The 13,123-nt window shown below is 40.8% G+C and overlaps 2 protein-coding genes across 2 annotated transcripts; both read left to right on the top strand.

Annotated features, from left to right (window-relative positions):
- The first annotated feature begins 2,946 nt into the window (after window positions 1–2,946).
- On the top strand, window positions 2,947–4,393 carry LOC135463959 (sodium/potassium/calcium exchanger 1-like). Its single transcript, XM_064741433.1, has 2 exons — window positions 2,947–4,296; window positions 4,361–4,393. Exons 1-2 carry the CDS (start codon window positions 2,947–2,949, stop codon window positions 4,391–4,393), a joined length of 1,383 nt encoding a protein of 460 aa, XP_064597503.1.
- A 6,777-nt stretch (window positions 4,394–11,170) lies between these two features.
- Window positions 11,171–12,913, top strand: LOC135463952 (300 kDa antigen AG231-like). Its single transcript, XM_064741425.1, has 2 exons — window positions 11,171–12,035; window positions 12,747–12,913. The coding sequence occupies exons 1-2, from the start codon at window positions 11,171–11,173 to the stop codon at window positions 12,911–12,913; spliced, it is 1,032 nt and encodes a 343-aa protein (XP_064597495.1).
- The last annotated feature ends 210 nt before the right edge of the window (window positions 12,914–13,123 follow it).

Raw genomic sequence — 13,123 nt, 5'->3', positions numbered from 1 at the left:
CTTATATAGACTGGTGGAATTGTCTGGAATAAGAAAATTCCTGAACACTTGATGTAAACAAACAGGCACCGAACTGCGCGCAATCTGGAATATTCTAAGGTAGAGGCAGACAGCAGGCGCTGAACTCAGCGTATGTAAACAGTGGCAAGCTAAATTTAGAAACTGACGGCAGTCGTGCACATAACACTTGTAAGTTTTTTTTAAAGTGGACATCTTAACCAATAAGACTATCTAAATTGTTCAAAAATGATTCCGTCACGGTGAGGGCTATCTGAAATTGATTTTTGGTTTTTGTATATTTCAGAATGTACCCAACATGGAGGAGGGATTTGTGCCTTGGCCTGTAATGTGACTGGATTTACTGAAGACGCATCAGATCGCTTCACCTGCGGAATACACGGCGATGTATGTTGTATTATACCCGTCGGGTAGTCACTGCAGTCGGTGGAAAGGGGATGTGTGCTGTATTATACGGGCGGGATGGGCATGTGTGCTGTATTATACCGGCGAAAAGGGGATGCTTGCTGTATTGTACAGGCGGAAAGGGGTGTGTACTGTATTAAACCAGCCGAATGGGGATGTATGGTGTATTATACGGGCGGGATGGGGATGTGTGCTGTATTATAAGGGCGGAATGGGGATGTGTGCTGTATTATACGTGCAGGATAGGGAAGTGTGCTATACATTTATTATACTCTCTCGGTATTCATTGCTAAAAAAGAGGATCCGGTTATGTTCCGTATTGTACGTATGCACTCGGTATTCATTGCCGTGAAACGGATCACGTTGTGTGCTGTATTGTAAGCTCTCGGTATTCAGTCAAGGAAGGGATCAAAACAAAACATGGACGTTGAATACAACAAGCAAGCAATTAGCAATTGTAGGCTATACTATACATATGTACATGTATTTATGAGTTTTCAGTCCTATAATAAAGGATATATCTGTCGTTGAAAACAAATTCTGGTACATTTCTTTCCTCATTTTTTCTGTGAAAGCTGTAAAAACTAAACAACCAACCGATCTATTGAACAATGAATCAGTCGATCCATCGAATGATCAATGACGCCCTGAGGTGAAGGTCCAACCAATGAATGCTTCAATCAATCCATGATTATAAACAATAATTACTTTTCCTTATGTTGATTTTCCCACACAATAAAGGCTGACTATCACAACATGTCAGACTGTGAAGTAATATTAGTACCAGATCATCTCAATTTACAATGTCTACCGCTTATAAACGAGACGTCGTCGTATAAGTGAAATATTCTTGACTACGACGTAAAACACCAGTCAAATCAAAACACATTTCTCATACACGCGCAACACGCGCCACGCCTTAGCATATGCGAGCATATAGTAAAGGGAAACAAACGTCATGTGCGCCGAGTAGTGTTGTGTCAGCTTTGCAAGACGTGCAAACGGAACGTCACAGCCATAAGAGTCTAGTTGAAATAACGGCTGTATCCATGGCGTCTGCCACGTGATGGCTGAAGCAAGAATTGTTTTGTGAAGATAAACATACTACTGTTCAGACAGATTCTGATCCAGAGTTGTACAGTTTAGTACTAATGCCTCTTATTCTGTCATGGATTGCAATGTTCAGTGTACTGAAGATACGGTATTGGTAAAACGCACTGTGTGCCTAAATTAATCTCATATTCGTTAAAAATCATGATCAAAAATCATAAATAAAAATGTTTACTTACTTATTTGATTGGTGTTTCACGTCGTACTCAAGAATATTTTAAGCCTACTTATACGACGCCCGTCATCATGGAGAGGGGGGAGGAGAACCGAATAGATAAACAAAAATGACTGTGTACAAACAAACAAGCGTCGTCAAGTGCAAACTGTAAGTCAGAGTTAATATTATTTTCTGTATCAACATTATCAACGTTGTATGTACGGTGAAAAACACCAATCAAATCTGTAAATAAATATATATCAACATTTTAGGTAAACTCTTTTGATACATGCTTAGATTCTTCGAGTCATCCCCTGATCACAAATATTGTTCAGATGTTTAAATTATCTACATATGTAACGTTTAAAACATGAAATGTGCCTAATGAAATGAAGTGGCATACGAACACATAAGGACAAGTATGACTGTCTAGACTAAATGGTTAGTTCTGAATTATTTCCGATTTTTCAATATACTTTCGTACCTTTATTTCGTTAATAACACAGCAAGATAATCCAAATTGTTAGACAAAAAAAAGCTAAAACTTCAACAGAAAGTGTTGCGTTCACCGTTTAAGATATCATTGATCAAGTTGCTGTGAATAATTGAACTGTTCTCAGTGAACGTTAGGGCAGACAGGTTACGGGTGGAGCCGACTTTTTTTTCGGGAGTTGGTGTACCGCAGGGTTTGGACATCAAAACCGCACCAGAAATTAGCTAATATATAATAAAAATACATTTCTGTATCCATCCGAGAGCAACGAGTAAACATACGCCTCATTATAATACATTGAAATTTGTCAAAGTAGTCTGTGTATTGTTGTCAATTTAATCCTCTTACCAGCCGTCAACCCACAAGCGGGCGTTTAGCAGCTACTGCTTTTCCTAGTCGGCGGTTTGTTCCATTGTTTCCGTTGAACCATTTAAATATCACACAACAAACAATGCGCGTGGACGTGTGAGAAGAAAGAACGAAAAATATCTCAACTGTGGAGTTTCCTCGTACCCTGTCGATGCTCGTGCGTCCTGAGCCCATCATACATGCGTAAGAACAGCTCCTGTTTCTATATTTGCGGTAAACTTATCATAAGATATTTTAAGTTTTTTTAATTTGTCCATAGGGGAATTGTTAAATATTAGTATAAAAGTCCGACTTGTCCAACAAAATTTGTGCACTTGTAATATTGCTGCTAAAAGAACGTCGTTCAGGTGGGAAAATGACGGCACTGTCAGTAGCGCTATTGTTTCTGTCCGTTATGGTACTGAATTCAGACGGCAGGGCGGTTGAACCCGTGTCCAGATCCGTCTTGAAGGGAAACGGTAAGGCTAGAGCAAATTTGATCCTAAACGACGACGAGAAAAGGAACGTCGCTTCTGACTTTGGAATTACTACAAAAAAGTCCCCTAAAGGACAATCAATATGGCAAATGATTTTGCAAGAAACAGAGGGAACTTTTCTCGAAAACCCCATGGCACGCGTTCCGCGGCCAATACGGAAAAGAAAAAGTGTCCGGGAAGATGTCTCTAAACATAGAGGAAAGCATTTTTCCAGTCCCAAACTCCATCGAAAACTATCTGAATCAAAGGAAACTGATAACAGCAGAGGACAAATCAGATCTCCAGACCAACTACAGCCACCTAAGACTAAAGGCACGAAAGGTACTTCAGCAGAAATGAAACTTATTTCTTGGATGAAATCTAGTGAAACTGATGGATCACAAACTATTAGGGAAGGTAAAGAAGGAAACATCCACGCACTTTCTGAAATGATGGACGGGATGGCAACAACGGAAGAACAAGAAAACGAGGAATACGCAACAACGGAGGAAATAGAAAAATATGACGAAGAGGAAGATACCTCAATGGCTGAACGTACTGAAGATTCAACTAACGGAGAGGAAACCGAAGAAACAGAAGAATATGAAGGCACAGAAATGGCTGAAATGGGAATGACTGAGGATGCCGAAGATTCAACTGACGGAGAAGAAACTGGAGCCACCGAACAATACGATGAAGAAGGGGGCACAGAAATGGCCGAAATGGAAATGACTGAGGATGCGGAAGATTGTACTGACGGAGAAGAAACTGGGGCCACAGAACAATACAATGAAGAAAAAGGCACAGAAATGGCTGAAATGGGAATGACTGAGGATGCCGAAGATTCAACTGACGGAGAAGAAACTGCCACAGAACAATACGATGAAGAGGAAGGCACAGAAATGGCTGAAACGGGAATGACTGAGGGTGTCGACGATTCAACTGATGGTGAAGAAACCGAGGCCACCGAACAATACGATGAAGAAGGAGGCACAGAAATGGCCGAAATGGAAATGACTGAGGATGCGGAAGATTGTACTGACGGAGAAGAAACTGGGGCCACGGAACAAGACGATGAAGAAGGAGGCACAGAAATGTCTGAAATGGAAATGACTGAGGATGCCGAAGATTCAACTGACGGAGAAGCAACTGAGGCCACCGAACAATACGATGAAGAGGAAGGCACAGAAATGTCTGAAATGGAAATGACTGAGGATGCCGAAGATTCAACGGACGGAGAAGAAACTTGGGCCACAGAACAAGACGACGAAGAGGAAGGCACAGAAATGGCTGAAATGGGAATGACTGAGGATGCCGAAGATTCAACGGACGGAGAAGAAACTGGGGTCACAGAACAAGACGATGAAGAAGAAGGCACAGAAATGACTGAAATGGGAATGACTGCGGATGCCGAAGATTCAACTGACGGAGAAGAAACTGGGGCCACAGAACAATACGATGAAGAGGAAGGCACAGAAATGGCTGAAATGGGAATGACTGAGGATGCCGAAGATTCAACGGACGGAGAAGAAACTGGGGCCACAGAACAATACGATGAAGAGGAAGGCACAGAAATGGCTGAAATGGGAATGACTGAGGGTGCCGAAGATTCAACTGATGGAGAAGACACTGGGGCCACAGAACAATACGATGAAGGTGAAGACACAGAAATGGCTGAAACGGGAATGACTGAGGGTGTTGACGATTCAACTGACGGAGAAGAAACTGGGGCCACGGAACAATACGATGAAGAGGAAGGCACAGAAATGGCTGAAATGGGAATGACTGAGGATGCCGAAGATTCAACGGACGGAGAAGAAACTGGGGCCACAGAACAATACGATGAAGAGGAAGGCACAGAAATGGCTGAAATGGGAATGACTGAGGGTGCCGAAGATTCAACTGATGGAGAAGACACTGGGGCCACAGAACAATACGATGAAGGTGAAGACACAGAAATGGCTGAAACGGGAATGACTGAGGGTGTTGACGATTCAACTGACGGAGAAGAAACTGGAGCCACCGAACAATACGATGAAGAGGAAGGCACAGAAATGGCTGAAATGGGAATGACTGCGGATGCTGAAGATTCAACTGACGGAGAAGAAACTGAGGCCACGGAACAATACGATGAAGAAGGGGGCACAGAAATGTCTGAAATGGAAATGACTGAGGATGCGGAAGATTGTACTGACGGAGAAGAAACTGGGGCCACGGAACAATACGATGAAGAAAAAGGCACAGAAATGGCCGACATGGGAATGACTGAAGATGCCGAAGATTCAACTGACGGACAAGAAACTGGGGCCACGGAACAATACGATGAAGAGGAAGGCACAGAAATGGCTGAAACGGGAATGACTGAGGGTGTCGACGATTCAACTGACGGAGAAGAAACTGAGGCCACCGAACAGTATGATGCAGAAGGAGGCACAGAAATGTCTGAAATGGGAATGACTGAGGATGCGGAAGATTGTACTGACGGAGAAGAAACTGGGGCCACAGAGCGATACGATGAAGAGGGAGGCACAGAAATGTCTGAAATGGAAATGACTGAAGATGCTGAAGATTCAACTGATGGAGAAGATACTGAGGCCACAGAACAAGACGATGAAGAGGAAGGCACAGAAATGGCTGAAATGGGAATGACTGAGGATGCCGAAGATTCAACTGACGGAGAAGATACTGACGACACAGAACAATACGATGAGAAAGAAGATACAACTGCTGAATATGCAGAAGATTCAACCGACGGTGAAGAGACAGACGTTACCGACTGCAACGAGGAAAACACCGAGGGAATGGAAGATATGTAAGCCGGTATTCTCAGCAAAATGTCAAAGGTGAGGATGGTTATGTATTTGAAATACAAAACGTAAGTGGAGTAACAGAGCTAACGCTAATCTGTAGGGAACTGTCTTGCACGGAATGCCAATACGTATATAGGCAACGTATATATGTTAGCTGTTACAGAAACGTGCATCGGAAATACACTGTAGAGCATGTAATTTAGAATGAAGCAGTTTTGCAACTGTTACAGACACAAACCAAGAATACTCCGCAAAGATTTACTTTTTGTGTCACCTTCTGAGACCGTTTCTTGATAATTTTCAACGTTTGCAAAAATTGGCTACAAATCCACAAATAGCCTTAAAAGGAGCAAAGTTAGTAAAACTGTTTAACTAACACATAGCAGAGAACTGACAGCTTTTCCACGTACATTATGGCTGTTGATTTTTACATGCAACGAGCGGAACTATTGTAAGACGGCGTAGTTGTCGTTCTGCGATTGTGTTTGAAGTGCGCATGCGTGGTTGATTTTGATCGCACATTGGATTTGTTTCTTGTTTCAGAATGCCAAATATCCCAAGTGATGTAAGAACAAATTGCTCCAAACGATCAACACCTAGTAACTGACTCGTGGATGAGGTCACGTGATGGTCCAGAGAATTTTCAAACAGCATATAACGCTTTGTTTTGGACTTAAAGTTTCGGACGTCTACTTTGCAATTTTAAGAACAATATTATTTTATGACCCACGTAAATAGTCCAGTAAGGTTGAAGATTATCGTAAACAAGCGCTGTTATATTTATATCACAATCAAATTGTATGATCATCATATATAGTAGATGTGTTTACGACAGCATTTTTGCAAATGACTCCATAATACGTTTTGGTTTTCTTTATTTATTCACCTGCTGAAATCTCAGTGTGCTGTGCATAGTATTGACCTTACTCTACTGCGAGTGTCTGCATAGTGTTAAATGCATATCTTTGTCCCATTATTGATGTATACACTGGTAAACACAATTGTTGTCTATTTCAAAATGATGTTATTGTCGAAGCAAATATATAGATATCATTTCATACCAATTTTTTGAATGTATTGGTTTCGATACTTTATGTCATTCGGCCATTCGTTTGCATAATGCCAATGTGTTATACAACAGCACTTTTGATAAGAAATCACAGTTGGGATTCTGTGAGGTTCTAAACAAGAGAAAAGCAAATTGAAGCATAAAAGTTATTTAAACGTCTCCCCCAATTTGATTTATTCATTTGTTTAATAACGTTTCTTTACGATTGAAAGAAAACCAAAATCACCAAAAAAGTACATATTAGTGAAAATCTATCCTGTGAGTGACGTACATAAATGTACACATGGAGGCTGTATAAGTAGAAGATAAGTAATTTACCACATACGTTAGATTTAACAGAGCCACATGAGTGTCAATGACCGCCTAACTTTCAACAAGGCCTAACCAACAGCGTGGGCAGGAAAATACACAAATTGCATACGGCAGGGATTGAACCAACACCTCGTGTAAGATTGTAAGAAAGGCACAGTAACCGTGCGTCCCACTCTCAGTTAGATCACAGCACCACAGCGCGCGTTACTACTTTGCTATCCAGATAAAACAGAGAATATTTTACACCTGAATGTGGAGCCAGCTGCTATTAAGCTGTTCATGCCCTTCGTCGTGCACTGGCGCTGACTTCCTTAAATAGCCTGTCTAGTCGTGGCTGATCACAAAGACATCGTCATTTTAACACATCTGTGCGAGAACCCACCTTTGACACGACGTAAAACAATGGCGTCGTCACACGGACAACCTCGCGGACATTCGGTTGTATGTAAACCACTAACTCAACAAAAGAGCGGAGAAAGGAATTTATATTTAAGGTGACGGGGGAAATTGGGACAATTCACACTTATATACTTTCCTGTAATATATTAGATTAAGAGGTAGTAATGAATCCAGTCCGTGTGGAAACAGAGAAAATCATATTACAGGTTTAAATCGTGAAACATCTTCCCGACCAATCACTGTGTGGGGCACACATTCATGGCAATATGGAAAAACGAGAAAACCCTGATATATTTAGATATAATTAAAGACTAATTAATTAAAGCATAGAAAGAAAAACAGAGCACCAAGGATAGTGTGATAGCTGGCAAATGGTCACATGTAACCGGTGAAATGCATTCAGTGGCTGAGATAGAGAAAAATGTTTTCACTACAACCAGTCGGCCCCTGAACTGAATGAGGTACCAGGATCAAGCTGCCGCTGGTTTGACTGCGGCTTTAATATCAGAGGTCAGATACCTGGCGAAGGGCAGGGTTTTCACTCTGCTTTCTGCTACTCATCAAACTGACCGCCGTCAGTGAAAACTAGTACACGCAGCTTTAAACATCAACGATATATGTAAATAAAAGCAAATCTGATGCAGTTTTATACCCCAATGAAATATATAAATGAATGCAAATCGGAGGGAAAACATGGAAAGGGGAAATAATCTAAAAAGTCACATTAGGACTGAAACACACGATCGCCTGACTCAAATCTCTTTCAAAGAAACATATTATACCGTATTTGTGTACTGAAAAAGTTGCTATCTAAATTTCACAAAAACAATTTTCTAGAAGAAAGAACAGCAAAACATTCTGAGGACGACAGTAGAGTGATATTCCCAACCCCAGAGCCTCTAATATAAACAACTATTTATGAAATATTCTTAAAATAGTAATATGATATTAGACATCAAGACTGGAATAGATTATCACTTAATAGATTTATTTGCTTCATAGAACCTTCGAAGATTCACAGAAGCAGTATCCTAGAAGTAATTACATCCAAATATTCCATTACCCACGGTACAGTCATAGTTCTAATTCAAGATCTTGTACTGGACTATAAATCCACATGCCATGAAGGTCCCTCACTAAGCAGTAGTTTGTATATTTCTCATTGCCCAACATAACGATCAAAATGCAAACAAATAAGGTTGTGGGCTCGAATCCAGTTCTAGCTGTGTCGAGTGAGTGCAGTTTTGTGTCAGAAGATGTCAATTAGTCCCTAGTAAACCAACAAACATACTGTTGAAAATAATATTTTGAGCCATCTGGATAAAGTAGATTACACAAAACACTAAATCTGGTCAATGGGATATTATACATCTGTATTAAACAATTTCTGACTATGTAACTCACCAAAATGTCTTCACCAGAGAATGCGATGAGATTTATTTATTTATTTATTTCACGCCGTAGTCAAGAATATTTCACTTATACAACACTTTTGTTGTTCGATCTGCATTTTAATTATACACACATTGTATTCCACCTGTGGTGGAGTCAGTGGGAGGCGGATTCACCGCAAGTAGCATCCCTTAGTGATCAGACGTATCGGATTAGATCCACAGTGCCTATCTGCAGTCGACTACTGATTTATGAATGATGTTTTAGGCAGTACTCAAGAATATTTCACTCATACGGCGGTGGCCAGCGTTACAGTGGGAGGAAACAGGGCAAAGCCGAGGGGGAAATCCAAGACCATCCGCAGGCTGCTGGCGGACCTTCTCACGCACTCACGGAGAAGAAGCCAGCACGAGCTGGACTTAAACTCACCACGAACGCAATTAGACGACCAACGAGAGCTCCACAGTGTTTCAAGTGGTGTCATAGCCAAAGGTCATGAAATGATTAAACCTATTTATGTATTTGTTACTTGAGTCCACACTCAATAATGCATGGGCTCGGCCGCCAGCCTTTGGCCAGTTACAGCCTAGCTTCTATATGGCTGGAAGGCAAGTGGTTATTTGCGCCCTCCAAGAAATACCATCTTGCCACCACGACCCCTTTTGGGACTGAACACACGCCTCGTGTGACCAGGCGATTGAAAGGAAAGCATTTAAACCACTCGGACAGCACCCCACTCCACATTCATGGGGTAAATGGTATATCTGTCAAGTATGAAATATGATCTTGGTAAAAATTATGTGTTTGTAAGCCTAAATACAGTTCTTTACATGGAGCCATTGAATGGATGGTGGCTGCTTAACAAAGTTATGCCTTTCATTGGGGAAACTTTCCTTCCTAAGCTAATTTTAGTGTGAACTGTACGTGTCTGTTGTTCTTCTCTGCCTTTGCCGTGATGTTTTATGGGCAAACTGGTAACATAGTACTCATTCATCGCAAGAGAACAGTAGTCCAATCAGCTTGGAACAGATTCGCCATTGTGCGGCAAAGGTAACCTGTAGCTGTGTTGTGGACCAAAGCCCACTCTTGGGAAAGAAATTTTCAAAATTCCTCTGTTTCTGTTGTTCAGCGATCAGCGGTGCCCTTTTGTGGGATCTTACACGAAGTTCGATCACAAGCCTTCCACCAATATGACGTATGTCACACAAAGGAATGTTTGTCAGTAACTTGCCCACAATTCGATGGTTTTCTCCGAGCACTACGGTTTCTTCAACTCATAAAACTAGCCAGAATGGTGTAGGAGAAAGTTCTGAAGTATAGCGTTATAAACAAATCAAAATAAAACAATATACGTAAAGAGAGAATGTGCCTTAGCACTTCCAGCCACAGATAACATGGTAAAGTAAAAGTGAGCAATTTCTTGTAAACTGCAATATCGTAAAAAAGTTGCTTATATGTTATTTTTTCTTTAAAAATCAGTTACGTTTATTAAAGTGTATTTTATTATCACTTTGTTTCTTTGTTTATCTAATTTAGCCAAAGGCATGGTGCTATCGCGGTATCGCAGTTGCTAATATGCAAACATTTACGTGAGCAGTTTGCCAGCTACATGTATATGTCATAATGTCTTTGGTGTTCCGGTTTTGTATTCAGCCGCCGGCGTTTGGCCAGTTACAGACGAGCTCTCCAATGGTTTTGTATTCAGCCGCTGGCCTTTGGCCAGTTACAGACGAGCTCTCCAATGGTTTTGTATTCAGTTGCTTATATTTTCTCAATCAAAACGCACTATTAAAAGTTTTATTTAAATCTAAGATGAAACAGCACCTATTTTCTCCCACAATCAGTATTTACCCTGAGAGAGAAACCTCCACAATTTAACGGTCAGGAGATTTTCGGTTATTATTTCCCCCAGACTTTTGTGCTAATGATGCAGATTTAGCACGTATCAATAAAGACGCTTTACAGGGAATAACAATAGGAGGCTCGTACATTTAGGCGTTGTTAGTTTAGCAAACATTTTTTAGCCAAGAACACGCGCAGAAGTTTTCATCTTAGACGATGGGAACGGCTTTTCCGGTATGTATTGTTATTTGAAATATTTAATCCAACAAATTTAACAGGTTATGCAACACGTATAAAAGATTGCTAGAATCATCTGTGAGACAGATGAAAACAGCCATGATGAGAGTGACACTGGTTTTTATGCTGCTCATGTCTGTGCTGCATGTGGCGATATCCGGGTCAATATATAATGAAAATACCATTTCAGTCTCTTACGTTGAAAATGCAGAGGATACGACAACGGAAGAAATGACAACAACTGAAGAAATGACAAGGACGGAAGAAATGACGACAACAGAAGAAATGACAACCACTGAAGAAATGACGACAACTGAGAAGGTTACTACAACAGAGGAAATGACTACAACTGAAGAAATGACGACCACAGAAGAAGCGACGACAACAGAAGAAATGACGACCACTGAAGAAGCGACGACAACAGAAGAAATGACGACCACTGAAGAAGTAACGACAACAGAAGAAATGACGACCACTGAAGAAGAAACGACAACAGAAGAACAAACAACAGAAATGATGGAAAGTGAAGAAATGACAACAACAGAAGAGGCGGATTGTGTGATAGTTATAAAACAAATGACAATAGAACAAATGACAGAAGAAATGACCACAACAGAGGAAATAACTACAACGGAAGAAATGACTACTACAGAAGAAGTGACTACTACAGAAGAAGAGACTACAACAGAAGAAACTACAACAACGGAAGAAATGACGACTACTGAAGAAATGACAACTACGGAAGAAATGACAACCGAAATGATGGAGAGCGAAGAAATGACAACAACGGAAGAAGAAACAACAACAGAAGAAATGACAACCACAGAAGAAATGACAACCACAGAAGAAGCTACCACTACAGAAGAAACAACAACGACGACAACAACCACAACTACAGAGGCTACAACAACGACCACTACGACCACTACAACAACAACACCTGAACCCACGACTACTATACAACAAAGTGAGCAAAAATCCTTTTTTAACAGCATTATATAATCTAAAAACGTTTTTTAAGATGTGAAACTTTACCCTAGGCGACGCATTTCATTGCCAATCACAAGTTCCTCATTTGGATTTAGCACCAATAAGAAAGTCAAGATTATTTCTTCTGTCATCAACTTTTCTTGACGGCAGGTTAAAATAATAGTGCCGTTATCTTTCTTTTTGCTAGCAGACAGTGAATAACTGCTACAATTAACATCTTCGTGATGAAAAAAGGACAGAAATCTAAAACAAGGTAGGGGGTAGGGGGTGGGAGGGGGTGGCATTTGTTGCTTTCAAAACGTATAAATTTAGTTTGTGTTAGGGCGGTTTGAGACATAGACTCAAGGGCCCGCGCACTTTCATAAAAATTTGTAAGTAATATTTTTGTGACTTTTCTCGTAAATCATGTTACCTTATGGTGCAATGATCTAAACAACATCAAAGAAAGTTGCGAGAATTATGATTTAAGAAATTTTGTGAAAGTGGCCGCTGGAGAGATACCATATGTTTGTGTTCACGGACATATGAACCTATAATATATAACCTGAAATATTTTTGTAGTGATGTGTTGATACACTGTTCAGCCATAGTCCCATAATTAATCATTACGTACAGTGCCAGTATGAGTTTGAATCATCTAAATGCCTGTGAGACCTATAGTAATGCTATTGTCATTTTTGTTCCCCAGGGTGTATATCAGATGGTAACGGTATATGTGCGGTAACCTGTAACATCGGCACCTTCAGAGTAGAGGACACGTCGTTCTCGTGCGAGAGTAACCCCGGTACAGTGTGTTGTGTGGAGTCAGCTCGTAGATCCCATCGTCGGCGAGTGCGACTACGGGGGCGCAACTGATGTACACAAACATACCGACTATCTGAAAGATGACGATGTCCATTATGCACGGGTTGTGAAGAGGCACCTATATACAACATAAGACGCAATTTTTACCACACATTGTTGTGCTGCACCAGTTCTCTTGAAATTAATTGTAATTCTCCATGTACTACGAGCAGCACACATTGTAAATAATAAGTTGTTTATGTCAAAACGACCTGGTAGGAA

The sequence above is a fragment of the Liolophura sinensis genome, chromosome 1 (genome assembly GCF_032854445.1).
Source record: "Liolophura sinensis isolate JHLJ2023 chromosome 1, CUHK_Ljap_v2, whole genome shotgun sequence".
NCBI lineage: Eukaryota > Metazoa > Mollusca > Polyplacophora > Chitonida > Chitonidae > Liolophura > Liolophura sinensis.
Note: the sequence above shows the minus strand (reverse complement) of the source record. Positions and strands in the feature narration are given on the sequence as shown.

Coding starts and splice junctions, on each gene's coding strand:
- LOC135463952 (XM_064741425.1), top strand. CDS start 11,171: ATGAGAGTGACACTGGTTTTTATGCTGCTCATGTCTGTGCTGCATGTG. Junction 12,036..12,746: donor CACGACTACTATACAACAAA/GTGAGCAAAAAT, acceptor TTTGTTCCCCAG/GGTGTATATCAGATGGTAAC.
- LOC135463959 (XM_064741433.1), top strand. CDS start 2,947: ATGGTACTGAATTCAGACGGCAGGGCGGTTGAACCCGTGTCCAGATCC. Junction 4,297..4,360: donor AAGAGGAAGGCACAGAAATG/GCTGAAATGGGA, acceptor CTGGGGTCACAG/AACAAGACGATGAAGAAGAA.